Below are 25677 nucleotides of genomic sequence, written 5' to 3' on the forward strand. Positions count from 1 at the left end.
ATCAGCCAGTTTTGATGGGTAATAATTGTTTATCTTACTGCTTAAAATTTCAGATGTTATTCTAATGAAAAGAATTTACTGGTAACTAGCTTTTTAACTTTGCGATGATGAAAAGCCTGTATTAATTTAACCTACAGATTTCATTTGTTCTGAACAGGAAAAACAATATAAATCACTTTTAAAATCATTAAATCCTGACTTAAATTAATAAAGTCATAATTAGGGCATTATGCTGTGTTTGTTATGGAAGTGGCAAGGCGAGCTGCTTTAATTACTGTCTGTAATAAAAGGAGCAGAGTGTGTACTGCGCCCCAATCAGCGCTGTCAGCCACGACTGAGCTGAGCTGCAAACTCATCAAGTGAGCTGGCAGCAGACTACAAAGTAAAGGGCGGTCGTGTCTGCAGAGGCCACTTGCTGACAGCAGTGGAAGAAACAGATTCATACAATCCAAGGTATTAGCCCCAATTACTCAAAATTTTAATGATACTTTAATACATGATAATGCTGTTGATAATAGGCAATCTTAAAAGCACTAACACTTAAATATCTTATGACCGTTTCCCTTCACAGCCCTTGCCTCTAATATTTGGATCATAATCTTTTTAATATAGCATTATTTAGAAAAATCAATTGTCTTAGTTACATAATGGCAAAGTGTTGAAGGACTTAATTTTAGCTCTCAGCAAAATTGCATCAAAGGTAATTAAGTATTTCACACAACTATTTGATCACTTATTCAGCCTCCCAAGGTTACATCAATTTTCAACAAGCCACCCAAGATTTTACTGAAGTCAGAAGTTAATTCCAAACATAAGACTAGCCTGAGTAATGAAAATATGAACTAGGTTCATACCCTGACATCACTCCTTGGCCAACACACACCCAAAATAGCCTAATTAAAGGCTTGGCAGACTGGTAACAGGAAGAGTGCTTTATAAGCTAGTATCACAAAAAATTAAAACCAGACAAACATTTACCTACCTTTCATTGACAGCCCTATATGTTTTCTTAGCAGCACTTTCTTGGCTGTCTGATTCACTGTCAGTTGATTCTTCACTGGGAGAGGAACTCCCACTACTCTCATCAGTGCTGCCTTCCTCTTTATCTTCCTTCTCACTTTCACTGTCAGACTCACTCCCTGAAATGAAAACAAGCCTTACAATTTTGATCTAAATAGCTTAAATAATTAGTATTTTAGAAATCAAATTTTGTTTTAAATTAAACAGTGGTTTGGTATTTTAAGATCCAGTTGAAAGCTTTAGTATTATCTACCCTGTGCCAAAAGCAGGCAAGGGAACTACTTTCCCCTTATATCTACAAAATTTTGTTAGTTAAAGATCTGTCCTCTTCAGCCTACAGTAGTATACTTTTTCAAATTAGAAATTTGAATAATAAATTAATCACATGTGGATTCTTCAAAGTTACATAACCCTATTAGGAGCTGGAGATGACCTCAAATTTTCTAGTCTTTACATTCGCTCAGCTGCAAAATTATCTTCTCAAACAGTTGCTTAATTAGATAATCTGTTCTTAAATACCCATAGTGACTATGATTGAATCACTGATTTAAACAAATTATTAATCCTGTAATTAATCACATAGTTACAAAATATTCAAATATCTATAGTGAGTATATGCTTCCATTACTTCAGAAATCACTAATTTCAGTGGTACAATTCTTAAACATTTCTGCATATTTCCTCAGCTTACGAACTGGAAGGAAGCAGCTCCATCTTTGTATTCTAAGATGACCCTCTTTCATTCAACTAGATACTGATAATTCTTTCAAGTCTCTAATGCTAGACATTTTCTGGGTTTAAAGTCTGGACCTGGAAGAATTATGATCTTTACTACATCTGAAATATGCTAACATTTTCTGAAACAGCTGTCCTGGGGAACTGCCTATCTGACAATAAATGGTAGAACAGTTAAAAGAACCTCTGCTTACTGAACTTCATAGGTAGCTGTTATCCTCTTCATCAATATCCACATTATAATAAACAGAAAACATCATGTAGAACTTCAGAGAAATAATGTAACACAATTTGTTTAATAAATCTCATGAAAGACTACACAACTAAACAGATCTGGCCATTTATCAGCACAGCAGCACATGCTATCAAAATAATTCTTCACCACCACCAAATGCCAAAAAACACTTAAGACTTAAGGTTCCTGACAACCAAGCATCTGGGTACTTCTCCTGCAAACAGCTATGTGCTTTCAGTTTTAACTGGAGTTACAAACTCTCCTTACTCATATTAGACTCCAAAAAGGATAAAAGAAGCATGCCAGCTTTTTTGCCTGGGAAACAAATCAAAAGTTAACTTATTAAATATGGTGAATGTAAAATTTACCCCCCAATTTATTGAGTTTACACACAGCTCTGGCTTTGTTTGCAATTTTTTTTTCTTTTTATGTACCAGACAGTTCTGAAGACACAGTTTTCCAGGCAGCAAAAATACAAGTTGCTTTCCAAACACTTACCCGATGAACTGGTACTGGCAGACTCATCTTCCTCCTCTTCTGATTCAGAGTAGAACTTTTCAGTAGGTTTCTCCTTCTTTGGCTTGCCTAGAATTCCAGTCCATTCCTTTGCCTGTAAATAAATTTCAATTTAAGTTTACTTTGCAACCAGCAATACAAAAGTATTCAGACAACACATCGAATAAAAACATTCAGAGCTGTTGCTAAATAAATCATCTGAGCAAGTCAAGAGAAGCTATTAAACTTCTCTTACTTCACACAATTAGGAGAACTAGAAGTTTGGTACATACCCATAAAATGAGAGATGTCTATTAGGTAGTCCAGAAAAAGATTTAGTAAGCTAGATTAAAAGCATCAGTAATGATAAATAAATTTCTATGCCAAAAGAACATGAAATCTGAGAGTTGTATTTCTAGATCTAGCTGACTACAACTGGAATGAAGGTTAAATCCACCACCTTAATAATCCTATTTTTTGCAGAAAACAGATGTGGACACTCAAGATAGCCACAGACAAATTATTTTTCACTTCCATTGCAATTCTCCAAATAAAAGTAATTTTTTGCCACCAAGAGAATGCCAAAATGAGGCAGCATTTCCGCCAGACTTTTTTTCTTTCCATATACCACTACGCTACTAGAGAAGCAATGTTAAAATTCAGGACAGGAGAGAAAAACAAACCGGCAGACAATTCTATCAATTATCAACAATGTGATACAGGCCTGCCTCATTGACTGATCTGATCTGGAATAAGACTTAAGTTTTGAAATAGGCTCTAACCTGAAAGGCTTAACAGCTCTAGAGACACACTGGCTTCCTCTTTAACACCAAAAGCTGGTTGAAAATGCCAATATTCTTTTGGGTATATATGACAATTTGCATGTGGATTGCAGCTTAACTCAGCTTTACTCACATATGCTATGTAGGCACATGCAGTATTAGGGAAACCACAAAATTAATGAAAATTAGATACCCTCCAAAGAAAATATTTGCAAAAACCCCAACATGGCTGAAGGATTTTCCAGTTGGCTTTCAGGTTTAAATAGTTTGAGGTGGATTTTTTTTACTTGAGGTGGATTTTTTTACTATGTTGTAGATGGATGTTACACCATTTGTTCAATTTCCTGCAATACTTTTTGGTCTTATGGGTTTGGTCTTATGGATGAAAGCACCTTGGCAAATTCCTTCATGCCAACCCTTTCATTTATAATCCTCTGCTTGAGCTGATTATCTAAAATTCTTTCCATAAAAACTTTCAGAAGTTTGTACAAATATCACTTTTCCTGAAATGTATATAAGAAGGTAAACACATTAGAGTACTAAGGAGAAATGCTTTTTCTACCAGGTTGCTGTCTACTGGCTTCTGTAAGTCAGACCTATTTTTTAAATTTTCTTGCTCTTTCTGTGTGTAATACCTCATAAGCAAATGATTTAATCTATGACTTACTGAGGAAGTTGGTTCATTACCAGGACTGCACGCTTTTCTCTGTGTATCTGTTACAATGCCACACCTCCAGGAGCACCATTGGCACACTATATATCAATATATTTACATTTCAGCTACTACTTAAAAGCCTTCCCTGATATTCCAGCAGCATTCTGGTACCCAACACATAATTCACAATTCTCGTACCAAAATATGACTTTCCCTCAGAGTTTACACTGCAGTAACAAAAAGCTATTGCTAGTAGATGACAAGCCCAATGTGTAAACACATGACTAATGCACTAGTAGCTGACATTTTCCTATCATAAACTTTCCTAATCCTCTTCAGATTATCTGAAATGTAAACCCTCATCTCTTCCAAACTCGACACTTGAAGCATACATAATCTAATCCCTTGCAGCTGCTTTTTGTTGTTTGCATTACCTTTTTCCTTTTTGTTTTTGTTTGTTTAGCCTTGGATTTTTCACAAACCAACCTCTTCATTTCTGACTTTGGTAGTCCAGCTACACTCAATTAACATACTGCAGCAGAGTGGAGATAAAAGATAGGAAATCAGAAGTGAGATGGAGGTGAAAAAAGCCTACTTACTCCAAAAATGAAGCAGAAGTGGCTACAGTTTAGTCACTTCTGTCATTGAAAAGAACTAGCATTAAGCAAGTTGCCAGATGCTTGATTTCTAAGATAAAATAAGCAACAGGACATTCCCACATATCAATGGCTTTCAACACAGCCCACAGATAGTATTTAAATACTTCTAGTTTTGGGCTAACTCTCTGTATTGACGAGTGCCTTCAGCAAAGTTACTTTCGGTGATGCAGACGTACCGACTCAGCCACGTCGACATTTCGGACAGAGGGGTCAGGTGCCACCTCTGGCCAGTCAGACAGCTCCAGGTACCCAGTGGCTCGGCTGTTCAGTGTGTGAGACAAGGTGCCAAGCTGGAAATGATCCCGATCTATTAAAAAAGCGGGAGGGGGAAGAAACACACAAACACTGTGAGCTATACCACAAGGAGCAATCTTAATCAGGGCTAAAGGTAATTGCCATTGTATTACCTCAAATGTCATGGAATAAATATAAACTAGGAAGCTCTTCATAGGTCAAAAAACTGATTTCAGTCCATAGATTACAATAATCTCTCCCATAATGGTCAATAAAAAAGCTAATCAGTCAGTGTGTTTAGAGGTGTTGCTCTGAAATGTAGCTTCTCTAAAAATTACTTTACTGTGAATATTAAGAATGACAGCACAGTTAAACAATCCATATACATGTCTTGGCACAAACACATCCAGAATTTTAATAGTTTTTCTTCAAAATGGAGCTCCTTTTAAAGCTTCAAAACTAGACCTAAGTAAGTATGAAAACTAAAATGCAAATTGTCACAATAATAGAGTATTTTTAATTTAGATAGCCTGATAGCCTTTTAATTTAAGAAGACAGACAATGAATATTACTGGTAAAACAACAGGCAAAACACAGAGGGAAAATTGTTATTTTGGAGAAAAAAATATCTACAGAGATTCAATTTATTTCAAATTCATATAACATTTGAAGTACTCACATTAAGAATCATCTAATTGTTAAGTCCAGGTAAAATCCTAGAGCTATTTTCCTAAATTGAAGAATAGTTTTCCTCAAAAGACATACCTGCTGTTATTTAAATAAAATTTAAAATCTACATGAATAGAAATAGATCATTTTGCCAAGGTTTATTGTTAGAGAAATGCACCGTGCACCTTGCTTGTTGAAAAGCAAGTAAGCAGACTGAGCATCCTTGCATATTAATCTTTTCTGTTTGCTAAGTGACACAATTTGTGAGAGTATTTGAAATAGAATAAGCTGCCACATTCCTTTACACAATGAACATTTACCAAATGATTTTGGCAGTTATACCTTTAAAAGGAGACTCAAGCAACGGGGCAGGTTTCTGTGCCAGAAATATTTTTTTGGCATATTTGCTTAAAGCTCCACTCTTCTCATTCGGAACAATAAGCTGCCTAATAAATCTTGTACGGTCTCTGATGTCGTAGCTTTGATCATACTTGCCCAGATTTAATACATACTGGGTAAGCAATTTTGTCTGTGGAAAAAAACAGGACAAGAACAGAATACAAGTTATTTATGATTATTGATAACTCTGGATAAACATATTTAAAGAGGTAATAAAAATGAATGGTTATGTCAAACAAATGTTGCTCCACAGGGAATATGCATTTCTAAAGCTGCAAATGGAATTCTGCAGCCAAAGCACATGTCCTCTTCTGTATTGGGGAGGTGAATGCTGAGTACTGAGAAGCAGCCATGTGCTAGATTATTAAACTGCTGAAGTGGAAAGAAAGGCATCATTAAAAAAATAATCATATATGGCAAACCCGCTGAAGGGTCTACGTGAGGATAATGAATGTGGAAATACAACTAAAAACATGGCACTCAAAACTTAATCGGAAAAATATGCAGGACATCAAAACATCAGAGGGTATTAGGGGGCTGGCAAACTGCTTCTGCTGAGGTGTGTTTTATGAAGAGATACTGTCCCTGGCATAAGCAGTGTCTGCACTCTGACTGCACTCAGTTACTTTATCCTGAATTATGACCCATTAAAGCAGACACATGAATCACTGAACTGGATTACTGCAAATTATTTGCAGCGCATTTAGCTGTTACTTTTTCATAAAAGCAAGCTGCTGATGTCCTCTAAAAACCAGGATAAAAGACTTCTTCCATTTTTTTTTCTTAAAGCCTTCAGTAATATCAGTCATTTATTTATTTATGTTACAGCAACTTACACTATCACAGGTTTTTACAGCATAATAACAGCTTCCTAATTTGATGTTTGAGAATATTAACATCTTAAATAATTTTAACAATTCAGATAATTTTTTAAGCTAAGAAAATAATGTAAGAAATGAAGGAAACACAGAAAACAAAAATAATGTAGTGTAACCAGAGCAACACTGCTGAATAGACTGGAATCCACTAGATTAATTTGAAACATGTATGCTACTTCCTCTACAAACAACCAAACAAGAAAAAGAGCAGAAGTAATATACCATCCTAAGGAAGTAGATTTTGGTACTTCAGCTCAGAACAGATGCATAAGACATGGTTAATAACGTATAATCATGAGAGACTTATCCACATTATACAAAGAAACAACCTTGCATATATATATTGTTTATCATGCTGTTGCTATGACTATAACACAGTTTCAATCATTTGAGCAGAAAAACATGTCCAAAAAATCAGTTAATTTTTGTATATGCCATTTGATAAAAAAAAAGTTCAGATTAATAATTTTCAACTTGAGGATGCAAGTTGAAGTTTTTTTCTGGAGATATAAAAATGCTTTTTCAGAGTACTGATTAACTCCTGTAAATGAGACACACAGTAAACAGAAAATGGTTCTAATTTAAACCCCATCAATGCAACATATGCAAGCATTTAAAAAATAACCTATGGTACCAGAGATTGGAATAAATTAGTCATTATACATTAGAATAATAAAACAGCATAGTTTAAAAAAACTGTCAATGAAATATTTTCCTTTCTTTTTTCTCTCTGATACCCAAGAATGGCTCTGTGAAAAGGTTTTTTTTTTTTTTCTTGAGGTACTGTCTTAGTTCTGGGAAAGGCAAAACTTTCCCATATGTATTTCACAGTTTATTGGCAGCTAATTCTGTATGAGGGTATAAAATTTTAAACAACTGCATCAGACTGAGCCTACATAATCTGCACTCATGCAGGACTTACGCTGTTCAATGTAAATGGAATTGGAAGGGAGGGTTCCCAGGTAGCATGCATTAAACTAAATGAGGGATACCTCCTGCAGCCTTTGTCATCACTTCTCCACTGTAAAACAAGACAAGACTCCTCACTGACATGGCAGGAAGCTTAGTGGAATGGATCATAAAACACAATGATCTTAACCTGTGAATTGCTATAAGGATGGGAAAAGTTGAAGGCCTTGTCACAGAGGGCATTTTTTCAGTGAGTGTTGATGGAATTACATAAAGACAAATATGACAGATAAAGAGTTGATCCTGAAAGACTGCAATTCCTTTAATGGGATAATTTTCTCCATGATCTTCTCCCTTTTCCTCTTCCCTGTTATGTCCTCTAAAATATAATTTTCATATTGTTCAATATAGATAAATACACAACAAACTTATAAACAAGAATGTTCTGTGTCTCCAAGAAGTCTCTTTGCTATTATCACATACACTATAGTTTTCATGGAAACAGAGAGGAAATCTATTTTTAAAAAATTTTCTTTTAGTAAAGCAATCAAACAAGCAGAAGATCTTTTCTACATGGAGGTAGCTGATAGAAACAATTTTTTTTAATTAAAAACAAAAAAACCCCCAACAAATACATGTAAATTTTTCCAACAAGGGAGTTCTCAAAAGAAGCTGAAAATCATTTCAGCAAGCACACTGATTTGGTGAATCATGACAGATTCTGCAAACCATGACTGCTTCATAGAATAGTGACAAAGTATTTTGATCTGTGATTTAAGACACTTATTATCACATGTCAATATTTCCTGATATCTCTCCATGCACATTGTATAGGCTGAATATAATTTCTTTTATCCCCAAACTGTTGAAGCCATTATTATTTTTTGTACATTTTGTTTTGGCTAGAAGGGTTAGGTTTAGGTATTTCTAGAACTCAATCATCCTCTAGCAACATTTCTGGAATTTTCTAGTGACAATAATTCTATTTAAGGATTTAATGCCTATCCTATATTAGCAGTAATTAATTTTTTGGTAGATCCCCACTTGAATATTTTACAATACAGGTTTTATCAACAGATGAGGCTCCACAATGAGACAGAAACAGTTATCTATCCACTCCTATATATCATTAGCTTTCAGTAACTTGATTCTTTGAACGCACAAGATAAGGCTATTGTGCTAAACCACGACTGACATATCTATTTACACCCTACAGCTACTTGGGATTTTTTCTGGTGGGAGTCCTACTGCATTACACTACAGAAGCCTATCAAAAATCAAAATCTCTATTTTTTCTGTTACATGCAAGAAGCATCTTAGGCAGCTATATGACATATTTCTCTTATATGTGCTGTCTAGCACACTCAGGGTTTTATGACCCTAAGTGTTGAAAAAACAAACCAAGTTTATCAAAAAATACAGACAACCAGAGGGAAGTCTGTTTTTGCTACATACCTATCCAGATATAACTGAACCTGAAACTTCCTTAAATTATAGGGAAGTCTTTGAAAGTCCATGAGGTGATCTCAGGATTTAAAGTACATTTTAATTTTATTTTAAGAAATCTTGTTCAAAATCCTGTGAATGCATTCACTGTTTCACCATATACTTCAGGAAACTACAAGCAAATAAAATAATATACTTAGACAAAATGAGTAAAACAAGCAAGTCTTATTTACTCCAGAACTTTGTGTTTTTCTCCAAACAAGACTTAACAGAAGTTAAGTCAAGATGAGTTCAACCTGCCTTTCCCTCACCTGGTGAAAGAGATCTTTTCATCTACTCAGTCAGCATTGAGTGTTTTCAATAAAGTGAAATTTTATCTTTGAGGTTTTCACAACTCCATTAACTTTGGATGAAACGGATGAATTATTCATAAAATTACTACGTCATAGGATATGGTATGGAGACAGAAAACAGGTGACTGAGGAGAGGTGGACAGACTTACAACAGGGCCATCAACTCCCCAAGATTTGACATCAAATTTTAAAAATGAAACTGAAAAATGGCTGGACTTTTTAGGAAGTGAAGTAATGCCAGGAAGTAATTTTAATACTGAGTGAGTAGAGAAGAGTTCCTCCTGGAAATAATCATGTAGATATAGGAAGAGTGTTGTCAGTCTCTAATGGGAAACCCATGGTATTCCAGTTTGAAAGGAACTTCGAATCAAGTTACCAGACATACACTGTCAGCAATTTTATGTGGATACCTTGACCGCTTGAGATAACTTATTTTTCCATAACCTAAAACTACAAGAGGAAAACACCCTTTGATGAAATTTATCATTTAGTAGGCATCTCAGAGACAGTTTCTTCTGCTTTATCATCATTACCATGTTTGAATAAAGAGTATTTTGAAGAGCACTTACAATGATGACTTAAAATGCATTAAGATGTGAAATGCACTGAAGGAATCACAGGAAAAAATGCATCACAGAAATCCATATGCAACAGATTTTTGACCATATATGATGTGGAAGAATTTATGTGCAAAATTACAAAAACTATATGGAAAATTAGTAAATATAATGTGCTAAAAGAGGACAGTTTAGACAGTAAACCCAAATATTTTCTTATCTCAGTCAGCATTTTCTTTAAGAGGAGCACTGCCAGAGAGAAGTCACCTTTTATTACTGACCCATTTTAGACTGTATAAGCAAAGCATTCACTCCAATCTGAATGCATGGAAAGACACTTCATGTCCCACATGCCCTACAAAATAAAGCCTAAGACAGATCACTGCTGTAGTTGCATATAACTATCAAGGAACAAGAAGACATCACAGTTGCAGAGATGCAAAATCCTATGCTGTGCAAACTGTTTTAAAACATAGAGGTCTAGCAGCCCAGAAAAGTACATATATCAGATAATGTATTTCTTCTACATTTGGAAAAAAAATCTTTGATTTTATAATCTTTTACAGCAATAATTGGATTTCCAGTGAAAAATTAGTGTCAAAATGGTACATTCCAGTCAGTGATGGGATTCACAGTGTTGTCACTTGGAAGAGTGAGACACCTGGCACCACTCATAGCCATTGTTTTCAGCTGCTTGGGGATCTAAGTTCATGTCTTTTTTTATCTGACATTTTTAGATTATTTTTACTACTAGTGATATTAAAACTCATGCAAGGTAAAAGGATATAGGAAAAACTAAATCAAACCAACCAACCAACAAAATAAATAAAAGAGAAACCGGTTACTATCTTTAAATCAAGCATTGTTGAAAATAGAAAACAAGGCCTATTACTGGCATTTCCTTTTAGATACCCTGAACAAAAAAATGGGCAACTTCTTGTTCAAAATGACAGCACTTTCTTGAAAGCTCTGGTTTTGGTTTCAGAAAACATTAAATCACATCATCAAAATCTACTACCTGGTATAGTTAACACAATTTACAGATCTTCTCTATTTATGTGAAGTACAAATATCACAATTTCCAAAAGACACATACAAAAAAGAGTTTATCTTGTCACTATATTCCCATTTATGATCCAGCATACACTTAAAGACTCATGATTAGATTTAGTCTATTACATTTCTTGAAAACATATGTTCTGCTTTACTTCACAGAATAATATCGACTAGGTTTGGTTACTTCTATAGTAGAAATCATTACTGATCTATGCAGACTGTACAAAACCTGCCATGACTCTAAATACATACAACACTGAATTTAGGCTTACCTGCTTTGAATTTGTTAAGTAGAGTTTTGCACCCAAGTTTAAGATCTGCAACTTCACAAGATCGTCTTCATTCGTGAAGCTCTTGGCTGTCTTCCTCAGAACATCAGGTGCGATCTTTGGAACCCGTTCACAGTACTCACCGATGAGCCAGAGGATGCTGGCTCTGGCTACTGGAACCTGAGACAACATTGAGCACTCTAAGTTAACAAAGTCACAAAGACTACTTGCACACTTGTAGGTGTCTTTTGTTCAATAACAAGTTAAACAAAATACTATTTAAAGACAAGTGACATAAAAGTTATGCAGTGTGAAATTAAAAACAGCCACTGTGGAGGACTGAATATTCATAGAAATGTAAGATACTGATTCTGACCCAAAACCCATGACTTACAGGTTGATGATACAGAGGCACACAGAAGTGATATGTTGATATTCATAGTACAAGCTGATGAGATTTGGGAACACAGCCCAAGCCTTCAAGATGTAGTTGTGAATTCCTGCCACCAGGTTATAGTAAACACCTGGCTATCTAGTTTAGAAGCATATGTATTTCTTTATTTCTAGCTTTCCTTCATTTTTATTCAGAATTTTATGACAGTAAGACTTGCAGTTTGGCAAACAAGACCAGTTAAACTCAGAATACTGGTGAGACAGAAGTTCAAAATTGCAATTCACAATTTCTGAATGGGATCTACCATCTTAACTGAAACACTGACCAAAAAGTTCACATGGGTCTTACCATTTTGGAGCTGCTTGACAGTATCACTGAAATAACTGGCAGTAGTAGCTTTTAGATGAACTCCCAGTCTATGATGCTGAGTTCAGAAGCACAGCAATGCCAAAACCAGAGAGAAGGCGAAATGGAAAAGCACAGAGGGAAACAGAAGCTCATGCAACATGCAGTTTAGATAGAAGCAGTTAAGATTTAAATGAAATAATATACACATATTCTTTTAAAATATGTGTATATTATTTATATATTATTTAAAAGGTGAGCTTAGCCTACAGTACCTGGTAGTCAAGTTAAAAATTGCATCTATGTTACATACATCCCTTGAAAACATTTTTCTCTTTCCTTGAGCAGAAGGAAGAAAGAATGCAATGAGAAAGTTCAGAAGCATGTCTTGCATAGTGTCAACAGACTGTGGTGCTCCAACAGACTGTGGTGCTCTAACATTCTGTACAGCCTCTTGTTCAACATTTTCCCTTGACATTTCAAAGTTCCAGTCTAGCAAAAAGAGACTGTAATTCAGGAAAAAGAAAAGTTTCCACAGCAATTTCACGAAATTTTATTGCTTTTTCTAAAAGGATCAGAAAAACTCATACTAACGTTTTTCATTAGCCCTTATACTACACAATAATCTTTATTAATAAGCTTACACTAATGGTAGGGTGAGTTTTGCCTTGGATAAGATTCACAGAATATACGTGCTTTAGAAATGCAGCATTGTGGTTCTCAAAGTATTCTTAGTAACTTTCATATATGCTTTAATTGCTTTTCCAGCATGTCTGTTATTAATATATGAATATCTATTTCTCAGAATGACAACGGGAACCTAATATTAAGTATCTTACTCAGTAATCTCGTAACATTTGAAAGTACTACTTATGAAAGTATATTCTAAAAAGGTAAAATGGCCTACTAAGCCTACTAAAGAAATACTAATCATGTTTGCAAGAATTTTTAAGGATTAAATGTTCTCCAAAAAGTTTGGAAACAACTCTGAATGAAGTCAAATTGACAGTATTTGCCTCTGTACTTGACATGGTTAAAAATATACATGCCAACAAAAATATAAACAGGCATGTCATGGGGAAAACAGAGGACTGCCTCCACTGAAAGAAAAAGCACATAATGGATAGACAGAACAGAGTCCAACAACAACAACCAAAAGTTCTGTAAGAGATAAAGCTAATTCTGATTATGGGGAAGAAATTTAAGATAGAGGCAACATAAAATGCTGAGAGTAGTATAACACAGTGATTTAACATATATAGATATAAGTAAATACAGATCAAGATACAGATGAATTATTTAATGTGAGTTGACAAAAAGTTAAATAGCCTTGGAATTTACAGTATGAGAGAGACGAACAAGCTACTGAAAAACTGCTATGTATAAAAACTTTACACACTCAGAGTATGTTAGTCTGCAAAATGGTAAGACTGATGCCATTACTGTGCACTGATTTCAAAAGGGAAAGAGGTTATTTCTAATGTTCCAAAGGTTACACTGCATTAAGACCTCACACCCAATCTATTATTTTAAATTGGGCTAAAGAATAGTAATTGAGTGGTACATTAGATTTTCCAGTACTGGAGCAGTTCAAGTTGCCTACTGTACAGATAGATACCTCTAAATAAGAATATATAGGCAACTTCAGATTTCAGTTACGCTAGATTTGTTTTTCTAAAATATTTTATTACAGACGTGTTAAAATACTAAAATTCTACAAGAGATCATCAAGTACCATAGTTTGGACAGGAGCCTACCAGAAACATTCTTTTTCATATTGTCGTCTTTTGATAAAGCAAACAGAGCTCACAGAGCAGACCAATTTCAGTAATAGCATTAATAATGACCTGCAAGTATCGCTCTTGTATTTTCCTAGTCAACCACAGGACTACACTTTAAAACCACAATTAAATGTATTTAAATATATTTAAATAGTGCGCATTTAAGCACAGTGTTTTACTCATCAAGTCTTTTTTCCAGTTTGTAAAATAAATTTATTAGAGTAATATACTAGTTTTACAATGGTAAATAATTAAACTAAGCAAAACCTCATTTGAAAAATAGTGACAATGGAAGACAGAAATTTCTTGTGAGAATCTGTCTTTTAACCAGGTGGTTAGCTTACTATGTAAATACTGCATATATATTAAACATAAGAATCAATACCAATTAGAGACTTTTTGAATCAAACCCTGAGCAGAAGCCATTTTAATGAAAAGTGTATGTCGAACTGATGAACCCAATGTTTCTGTGTCACTGGATTCATTTGAGGTCAAAATCACACAATATTTTCAGACTTCTTTTTCCCTGTTTAAGTCTTCCAGTTCTCAACCATGTAATATCAAATACATGATCCTACAGCTGTTGTTTCCAGGGTACTCAAAACAGCAAACAAGAAATGAAGCCCCTTCTAGACCTTCACTGCCTTTTCCAGTATAGCTTAAGTAGGGACCTTGAATTGACAAAAACGCAGGAAATAATACTTTCATTATTCAGCCCTACTCTGCATTATCCTCAAAGGCAAACAGGATTGTAAATTACTTTGCCTGATGTTTTATTCCATATGGCCCGAGCAAGTGGTTAAGTGCACTTTTTAAGCCTTTAGTACCAGGAGGCAGTTTCTGTTGCCATTTCAACCCATTACCTGTCTCAAGGAAAATAAATAAATGGTTACAAAAGAAAAACAAAAAACCAGCCAGACACTCCCCTCAAACCAAGACTCTGGTTACTTACAGCAATTAGAGAAAGATACCATAAGGACTTTACAGATTGCTCTAAGCAGCACAATTGAAAAACTACTGAAAGGTAGTTCAGCTCGCAATATATTCAAACAAAACACAAGGGTAAAGTAGAACTTAAAATCACCAGTTTTGGTTATTCCCATCTGTCACAAAATGAAAGATACTCAAATTGCAAATGAGGTGCAATTTTCTGCATCCAGGAGAAAATTTGCATGCTAGCAATTTTTAAAAATTTTACTTGGAATCAGAAATGGAAAGAGAAATAAAATTGATTTGAAATGTCAGACTGACAGCAAGAAGAAAAGGTACACAGGAAAGAATAGGAGCAAAAGAGAAGTATTCATTTTTTGTTTTCAAGGACTCATCTATTCTTTGAACCTCTACATATAAAATTCCTTTAAAAGAGAATATTTACTGGTGACTGCACCTCTTACAAAATGTACAATTTTCTTTTTAAATTGTGTTTTATTCAAGCAGAATATTTACTTCAAGTTCAGTGTCCCTGGACACAATATCCCATTGGCAACATATTCCTCTCAAATTCTAAAAAACCACATAGATATCCGAGTCAGTAAAAAAATTGTCAAATTATGAGAATTGTTTGTTAAATCATTACTAATACAAAAGTTTAAAAATTATTTATTAAAGTAAGAAGGTAAAAGAATGTGGCTAGAATCTGAAACTTGCAGAACTGAAATACACACAAAGATACAGAAGTCATAGTTCGTGATACCTTCTCCACCCCACAAGAAAGGAGAACTAAATTAAAGAAAGCAAGCTCCCTGTTCTGTGAAGCCGTATTAGAAACAGAACTATGAGCAGTATTTATGTAAGACTAGAAAGTCAAGTTTGTTATCTGTGTGAACAGAGCAGTGTTAAAAACTATGAGTCCACTAGTCTTGTAATAATAATCCCAATCCAAAACAGTAAATAATAACATTTAATTGCATCCATAAGTGATGTGATTTTCCTCGCATATTAAGCTCTTAAAAATTACACATCACTATCTTATTTTTACTCTATATTTGGAATGTCTTATCCAATCAAGAAGTATTCTTCCTCATCTCTAGATCAGAAAACCCTTTAGGCTTGTTTAATGTTCCTGTTCATATTCTAGAAGGACTAGGAATAAGTCTGTAATGAAAAACAAGAATGTAAGAATTCACCAACTATCAAAAGAAAAAAACCTGCCTTAACAGTACTGTAAGAGAAAAGTGACACTGGAAGTCAAGATTCCCATCACCCATATACTAGTCCTTACTAAATACAATGTACCATAACAAATAATTTTTCTAAAAAATGAAAGGCAGAAACAAATTTGGAGACTACTGGCCTTGGAACATTAAGAAGAGAACACAAAAACATATTCTACACATACTGATGAATTCCCAAGGCATTTCTAAGGAAAAATACATTGTGGAATCACGAACATTTTCAGAGAGTTGTAGAGTTGTTAAGTCAGTGTTCTGCAGAAGTCAAAAGGCAGGCAACACCAGTAAAGTGAGATAAAAAGCACAAAGCAAGCAGTATCATGATATCATTGCATAAGATTTGTCTAGCATATCTGACCACTGGGCACGCTTATGGTCACCCTACTTTAAAACCCACACATCAGGAAAAGGCAAAGAGAGGGGGGAATAGTTGATCAGACACATGGAATATGAGGAGAAATTGGAATTTTTAGATTAGTAAGCATGATGATGTGGACAGTAAGTAGAAGCTTCCAGTAACTTTATTCCAGAAAATACACTGGAGGTGCACCACAATGAACTTCTCTTAGCTTTAAAACCCTTTCCCTAAAGCATCAGATTTTGTTGCTGCTGGAGATAAAATGCATAAAACAGTTTTTGAACTGACCCTTCTTTAAATGGCTCCTTCCCATAAGTATATTTTCTAAACTTCTATCAGTATAAAAGCTGTACACACTAAATTAATTAAGCCTACCTCAGAGTGCACACCTGACACAAATAAGCACTACTCCAATCTCTGGTTCACAGTTTTGCAAGTCAATAAATTGCAAAGCACGACAATGTTATTAACACATTGACAACTAAATGGAAACGTTTTTATGATTTTTAAAAACAGAAGTTTATAGAGATCCAATTATTCTCTTGTTTAATGCCTTCAGGACACCATCAGACATGTACTTCTCCATTACAGCTTTTGATGGGTGTGAGGAAAGGAGGCTGGAACACAGCTAGATCACGCTGTACTATGCACTGCTCTAAGAACTCAGCAAGTACCACACACAAAATAGACCTCATGGATCTTTGCCTGGGCACACCTGGGATAAAAGTTTAAGATACAAATGAAAACACACAAAAGTAAAGGAACAAAAGTAACCACTATTTTCAGATATGTAAGAAATAATCTAAGGACAAACTGAAATGGACCTAATTTTTATCATAATTTAGAGACAGGGATCTACAAGAGTTCAGCATTTTTAGGTGAACTTCCTGATATTCCTTATAGTTGGTCTTACTATTTTTCATATATGGTCCTAATATTTAGCTTCTTATTTAATTAATTTTACAAGGCAAAATTGTTATCTTCTATATATTCTATATCCCACCTCTTTCTAAATGGCTTCTGTGGATGAAGATGAGAACAAGAACAAGTAAATTTCAGAAAAGTAAATGACCTGAAAAAAACATTGCTGTGAAAGATATTCAGGCACCTCAACACTGCCATCACAATCTCAGGCTAGCACAAGTGAAATTTATAACAATATCAATAACAAAAAGTCAGGCACAAATTCAAAAGTCTATTCCTGAGGTTACAACAATTTTGCTTATTTTAGTGGCTCTTTACCATTGACTTAAACTAAAGCATGACAGAACAATCAAAAAGCTTCTTTTTTCAGTACGGGCTTTTTGATTTAATAGTATTTAATTCTGTTAACAATTTCCTCTTCATGCTTTCATCTGTGTAATACCTAGTACTAAATTAATTTCAACTCTAAAAAGCAACAAAGAATTTCTTTGTTTACATTCCCTCATCCTTGAGTTTCCAGTCCATTCAAGCTCACATTTGGCTGCTTTTCCTACATGCAAATGCAAGAGTACCCTAAAAACAGGGGTATACGCCTGTATAGTGCTATAGGGTAGGTCCTCCATGTTTCAATCCTAATACTTTACAACAACAGAAGAGAGGCCAAGGGAAAAAACCAAAACCAACCAAAATGCCAAAAAGCCTTGTGAAAAGTAAGTATGTACACCTGTGTGTATGCATGTAAGTATGTATATCATTTGTCAATGTAATAATGGTTAGGAATCCTTGACAAAATCCAGACAGAACGCAAGGCAATTGTGTTATGTCAACTCACAACCACTTTTGCCATAATAAGATCAGTGTTTAAAGTACAAGTGCAGATGTCAGGAATTCCAGTAATACTATATTAAGTGTTGACATCTCAAACTAACACCTCCAGTAATTACATACTCATTCTGAAATGTATACACTTATCCTTTACAGAAGTAAGGAGTTAAGGGTTTGGACAAGATGATGTTTACAGTTTCCTCCCAACCCAAATCATTCTGTGAAGGAATACATTCATTTTCAGGCATTTTAAGGGCAGTCAGAAAAATGATACAGCACTTAAATTTATAATTATGAACTTCTTCAAAATATATTCTTTAATTCAAAGTCTTAAGCACACCAAGAAGGGTAAGTGTGTTGAAGTTGTAATTTAAAATGTCATAGAAAGATGTCAAAAAATCACTTTGGAGAACCTACAGCTCCTTGTAGGTTCATGACTACATGACTCCAATTCTTCATCACCACTTCTTTGTTCTTGAATAAAAGCCAGGATCAGATTTTGATTTTTATTTTATTCCAATGACTGCTCTATCCCACAGACTGTTCTCCTACCACTTAACATTTTCTGATATTCTATATAACCTCATATTGTAAAACCTGAGAATGTTAAAGTAGTTTAAGCACAGCATGTCTTCTCCCCATCCTTGTTATTTGACTTAAAAAAGGATTTTCTTTTCCACAAAACTTGGAGTATTTACTTGAAAGTATTAATTGTATAAAGTAGCTACAAAACTCTTCTAAGTTTTAAACAGTACATTTAGAGAAGCAACTATTTTCTCTTGTAGAGTATGTGGAAATAAGACGCCAAACTCATTTAGTAAAGTGGCAGAACATTGTTTTTGAAATTGTAATATTCCATCACAATATTGCACAAATTTTCTGAAAATACAGGTGATTATTATACATGAAGTATTACTTACTTTGATATGTAATTAGCAACAGTATCTTATTTTGATATGAGCAATTCAGTAAAATTTATTTTCTTTCTATCAGTTACAAACTGATCATCAGCTCTTAGCAGCCAAAGATTTATTTAATTTTTCCATAAGTATGAACCAAGAATACCATCTTTTTTTTTCTTTTAATACTCTAAACTTTGCTGAATTCGACTATGGAGAAATGAAGGTTCGCTGATTTAGAAACTGCTCCATTATCAACACATATGTAATTTTGTGAAAATCAATAGTTAAATATGTAATTTTATGAAATTAAACAGTTCTCAACAGAAAAATAATTGTTGACAGATCAAAATCTGACATTTTTGGTTAAGGATATAATAGATAGCTACTAGATGTCATAGCTACACTCTAATTTAGGACAAATCACTAAATGTTTTATCAATTACTGGGCCTGTGAGGAGAATTTGAGAGCTAAGTATTTGCATACCTAAAGGCCAATTAAGTCTAAAGACAGATAATGGAGAATAATTCAAATTTTAATGTTAAATACTACAGAATCTCAAATACCCAGAAGATACAAATGCAACTTCAAGACACTGCAACACACTCACAGCAGTATATCTGATACCATGGAAAGATCATGTAATTTGGGGAAAAAGGTTTGAAATAAAACTTTCAAACTCCTCTCCAGATCATGAAGACAACTGGTGAATAATCCTTAAGTAAACTCATGATTTTCATTTCAATTTACCCACTCCACATTCTAAACTTGCTATTCATCCTGGAGTAATAGTACTAGCAATACTTAGCATTTCCATGGATCTCTTTAAAAATAGCTTCCCAGACCTAAGGCACAAATTGGAGCCATCTGATACATTCTACTTCCTTTCCACTAAGATCATGAAAAGAAATATTTTATGTTAAAAAAAAATATTTTGTATTTCTCTAATATACCTACTTCCATTTACAGCACAAATTCAAAGGAGATAAAAATCTCATTATCAGTTGACAGGGCAAATAAGAGTGTATGAACAAATACTCACTGTAATGTTATCCAAGAGTTTGGCCATATGCTTAATAATTTCACCATGGTGTGCCGGCTGAGTTTGCAGCAGTTTCTTAATGACAACAACACTTTCAGCAACTACAATTTCTGTTTTAGACAAAACAAATTATTAATTTTAAAAGCATTTATGCAAAAGAAAAAGCCATAAATAATTGATTGTAAAAGATGTAAAAGCTTTCCAAATACGCTTTGCAGAACTGAATTATATTAATTTGGTAAGAAAGAGGTAAACCATTCTACTAAGTAATATAAGTTCAGCTTCCTGAATCACGTTACAACCAGCAAATAGAGGACACAAACATTCTAAATGTAAAATTACCAACCTAGTACATACTGTATGAAACTACTTTTTAGTGAGGCTGCAATTCAGGTTTTTCCTATAAAACTGAGGAACGAGTGCAAAAAAATATGATTTTCATTAAAATGATGCATATTCAAAAGTAATTTGCAGTCTGCAATGAGAATAAAAATGCTTGCATTAAAAGTAACAGCTCATTCATACGCTAGAGAAATATCTAAACACCTCCTTTGCATTTTTTCTAAATGCAAAGAATGTTTCTGCATATAAACAGTTTCTCTCAGGTCCGTAACCTAATCTCTAGTACATTCAAATGAAGCTTCTAAATAGCAAGCTGTTGTAAGATTCATGCCAAAGTTATGCACTGGAGTGCTTAACTACTGCAACAAGTAACATTCACAGCCTGATCAGCTTGTATGAAATGTACAATTTTTGAAGCTAAAAAGACCCCACATGAGCAGAGGCAAGCTTCCACGGAAGAGTAAACTCATGTAAGGAAAGATGAAGAAATCTAACTACCATTTGCTAAACAGACGTATTCGTCCATTTCTGTCTGATTTAATCTGACACATGGACCACTCATTGAGCAATCAACATGCTCAAGCTTCAACAGAACAGTATGGGGCAGAGATGTCTAAATTTTGTGGGGTTGTGGGCTTTTCTTGCTGTTTTGGGTTTTTTTGAGAAGGCAAATTTCCTTATGGCAAAAGGCCTTCCAAGAGCTCTGAGCATATCATTATGTCATTTGCCTCTGAAATGCTTAGATTTTAGCTTGTAGCTTTTTGTGTCATCTTTTATTTGACATGACATCTGTCATTTTGCTAGACTAACTTCTTGAAGCAAGGTTAACATCTCAAGGTCTTGCACAATCCTACAGATCAATTTAATTTACACTGTATTTTGCCAGATATTAAAATAGGAAGCCACTTCTTGAAACTTGAAAATTACAATCTGGAATATTTATAGTGGGGAACATTGGAATGGCAACTTTCGTCATTCAGTATTTTCTGAAGCAATGAACAGTTAAGAAAAATAAAACTGAACCCTAAAAAATGAGTGCACATGAAGTTATTATTATAAACACTTGTTGACAATATAAAACTGACTATGGTAATATCCACTGCAGCAGATGAGATGTCACCATAGGAACTACTGTCATGCTATCTGTGGGAGCAAACTTAAAAGAAAATAAACCAGAATTGTAAACAATTTGTTAATCACGACTGTAAACAATTTTAGACTAATATGGTTATTTTACAAAAGTCTAAATACTGGGAAAAAATACAAAACAAAATCAAAATGCATTTGTATCAGAATAAGGACTGGCATTGTCATACTCTGTGAGGTTTACTTTGTGCACATAAAGGATACAAAAATGAGCAGAAATAAAAGACAAACACTTATGTTCAAAACCATAATAAGTTCCAGTAAAACACTAGAAGGGGAGATAAAACTCCCCTTCTGAATATGCAGTAAGAAAATTTTAAAATGTAACTCCTACTAGAATTATCAAAGAGGAAGTCCATACATTGCAATGATAAACGGACACACGAATTTTGAAACAGTCTAAATAATATCTAAAGGATTATAAAAAGTAAATTAAATTCTTAAAATAAAGACTGAAAATCACAGAAAATCTGATCAGGAATGCCTTTATCAATAAAGACTACACAGGGTACCAGCAGTTTAAATTTTCAAGTCATAGTAAAAATCTTAGTTTCTTCTAACAATTTTGAAGTGGAATTGATGTGGATTTTGATGTGGAATTGACTAAGTAGAACAATCTCTGAAGACCTTGCAGCCTGACAACTTCTCAAAAACTTAAAATATACTCAAGTCATACACTGTTCCAGTTTGTCAAATAATGATGTATGCAAAAAAATTAACAATGAAGCAGACAGTAAACTGTAGAACTAAATTAAAAACTTCTTCCATAATTGGGAATTTGGCTGCATTATAATAGAACCTTAGAAAATCATCTCAGCATGGAGTATATTACCAGAAAGCATTCAAAAAGTGAATTCAGAAATAAAACATTTGAAATCATTAATGTTACATCAAATTTTCTTTCAGTTACATTAACCCACATTCACAGCAACTAAAACACACAAGTGAAGACTAATTTATCCACAGTATACAGTTTGTCTAACTACTTTTTCTAAAAGCAGCAGAACTGCATCAACTGGTTTTGGATACGATGCCATTTTGGTTGGTGCTCCTTCCCCAAAAACATTCAAGGTCAGGTTAGATGGAATTCCAAGCCACTTAGTCTGTACAATGTGTCACTGCCCATGGCAGGGAGGTTGGACTACATGAAATTTAAAGGTCTCTGGGAGGTTGGACTACATGAAATTTAAAGGTCTCTTCTAACTCAAATAATTCTGTTATTAGGGATACTAACAATGCTATTAAGGTTAAAAACAATCTAAAAGGCAATTACTATAGCTAAATACCCAGACGACCTAACTTTCTGCTTCTCAGAACTAGCCAAAGCTTAAGCTTTTACCTTGCTAACTTTTCCATCCTTATAACATCAATAACAAATCTCAGGAACCCTATTAATAGATACAAACTGGATGCTACAAGTTGCTTTTCTTTAATGCCATTCTAACAGTAATTTGAAGAGATATGTACTAGTTACCAGATGTATTAACAGTTCCAGTAATTTTATGAATTGTGATTTCATATAGATTTGCAGGGCAAAAAATGTTTTAGCTATACATTCTACAACCAGGCAACTTTCAACAGAAAATGGAAGTCATCCATCTATGAAAAACCTGCAGATTTCTAGTACATGCAGCACAGTCAGACAAGAGACTTCCTATAATCCCTATATAATTCCTATAATGTGTCTCTAACATCTAAAATTACTTTTATGGGCCAAACAGTCAGTTGAAACTATCAATGCACTTGTTTAAAGGAAATGAATCAAATGCCAAATGTCACACAAGAGAAAGAAAGCAACTTTTCTTTTTCTCCTTCCTTCAGCAGATGAGGAAGGAAAATAATTCTCAGCCCTCGACATGGCTTCACAAAACCACTTTCTTCAGGAGTCAGTCAAGTTTAGCTTGCGATAATCATTCACTAAGGCAACTCATCACTAAAATTTCTAGAGTTTGTTGCACTTCTGTAGCTCAAATGTTGTCCTTTTTTTTACCCCACATACCACAGCTTTTCTGAGTAAGGAAAATCTGACTTTAAGTCACTTCTAAGCAACCAAAGAAAATTTCAAGAGCAGTTCTTGATATCCTGGTCCTGGATAAGGTCCTGACTCTTATCACCCAAGCTGCAGAATGATTAACTGTAAAGCTCTTGCGCCAGATATAACCAAGATATCCTGAGTGTTGGGTGGTATCTACAGTTACAAGCACATGGAATAAGAAGGCACTTTTCCCACAAGCTTGTACCTTAGGATTCTGTTATGGTTTGGTAAAATTAGTATGAGCACCTCTCTTTGCACTCAAGTGCAGAATTCTTCATAATAAGAAAATAGTATAGAGAAAGCATAGCTGACTCTGCTGTCACAAACCTCAGAACCTGCTGGACCTACCAGCTTGTGCTTCATGCTACACCAACGCAGCAGGGCTACTTCCAGGCTTCAAATGACCACGAAAGAAGCAGCAGAGCAAAAAGATTGCTTGCATGCTTTAACAGTAAAAGTTAGGGGAAAGCAAGACTAACCAAGACTCTTAAATCTATTCTCATCCACTATGCTAAAGCTCTTTTTTATTCCCTTACCATGCCAAAACTCTTACATTCAGTAAGCTGTGACTATCAGTAATTTCCTGCCACCTGGGGAAAGGTACCATGTAAATTATGTCACTCTATCCATTCCTTGAAAGAAGGAATAAAGAAACTGCAGTTATGGTAAAGCAATTTGCCAGCTGCCAGGTTTAAAAGATCCTCAATATACCCTTTGCAGTCTTTTAGAACAGTAAGCACAAGAAGATAATTTTATTTGCTAGACAACTACTTAGAAACAGACATGAAAACTAATCTTGTTGAGACAGACTTTTGTATACACACACATGCATATATGTGTGTACATAAATATATATATACATGTTGAATCGCACTGAAGAAAATATTAAACTGACAATCTATGATAAAAGGAAAAAACTTCTTCCTCTTATCTTTGTTTCTTCTTAGCAAAACAAAAATAATGCAAGAAAACAGATTGTTAAGTAACAAAATCTGTATTCTGAAGTGACAATTTTATTATTTCGTTTAAAACAGAAGAAACATGGAGATTTGTACATGCTGAAGGAAGCCTACTCAGAGGAAGGTTGCTAGAAGAATCAGGTAAAACCAAGAACAACCTTTGAAACTTGTATTTTTACTATGGTTGTTGCTCAGTATAATACAAGAAGGTACACTGTCCAGACATGACTTTGTAACACAATATGGGAAGATATTTTAAATGCAGCTGATAATCAGAAAAGCTTAAACAGAAATAAGATCTGCAGCACTAAGAAATCACTAAGAAATTTACACATATTAAAAATACAAAGCTATACACTGAGGCCACTTAAGAATTTCTGATTTAAGATGAGGCGGTTGAGAATGATAACTCAGTTCATAAAACAAGTAAGAGAAAGCTCTATGTGCTGCCAAAATGATGTCCTGAATAAAGGCCTTCTCATGATTACCATGAAAACTATGTCCAGGAGATATACAGAGGCATTAATGCTGCTTTTCAAAGCCAAGAGCAGTATCAGCCAAGTTCTTTGAACTATTTGAACTACTTCAGGACACTCCACAATTATGCTTTTGCTCCTTCTTGACATTATTTATTAACACACATTACTGACTTCTTACAAAATAAGACTGACATATACATTGGTAACTAATGAGAAAATACAGTATTATTAGGTATTGACTTATTGTGCTGCTACACCCTCTTTGACTTTATCTGCTCCTTGTTGTGTTCCCTAATGCTTTGAAATTTTGTTTCGCTATCCAAAAATAACAGAAGGCTAGAGTACAAAAGGAAGCCAAATTTGGGGCCATTTATCCTAAAACTCTTTAATATGTGTTTTCATTTAGGCATTGATGCACTACAAAAAAAAACTTCCAAGCTTTCAGCACCCTCTACAGGCCAACTGCTTTGATGCAACTTAACTTGTAACTAACTATTGCTACCTATGATAATCAAAATAGTACACTTTAATAATCACAGCATTTTAAGAAAAAGTAGGCAAACATGTAATTGAGGGCCATGATGAATTAATTTCTCTATCAGAAGAGAAAATAACTACCCAGTGA

General features: G+C 34.3%; 1 protein-coding gene across 1 annotated transcript in view; it reads right to left on the bottom strand.

Annotated features, from left to right (window-relative positions):
- AP3B1 (adaptor related protein complex 3 subunit beta 1) overlaps nt 1-25677 on the bottom strand; it is a 153657-nt gene that overhangs the window by 63258 nt on the left and 64722 nt on the right. The window contains exons 14-19 of the mRNA XM_058824532.1: nt 20092-20201; nt 11355-11531; nt 5827-6013; nt 4758-4888; nt 2489-2600; nt 983-1139 (exon numbers count right to left, since the gene is read on the bottom strand). Coding sequence (XP_058680515.1) covers nt 983-1139; nt 2489-2600; nt 4758-4888; nt 5827-6013; nt 11355-11531; nt 20092-20201 — 874 coding nt within the window. The remainder of the gene's footprint in view (nt 1-982; nt 1140-2488; nt 2601-4757; nt 4889-5826; nt 6014-11354; nt 11532-20091; nt 20202-25677) is intronic.

The sequence above is a fragment of the Ammospiza caudacuta genome, chromosome Z, assembly GCF_027887145.1.
Source record: "Ammospiza caudacuta isolate bAmmCau1 chromosome Z, bAmmCau1.pri, whole genome shotgun sequence".
In the NCBI taxonomy this organism is placed as follows: domain Eukaryota; kingdom Metazoa; phylum Chordata; class Aves; order Passeriformes; family Passerellidae; genus Ammospiza; species Ammospiza caudacuta.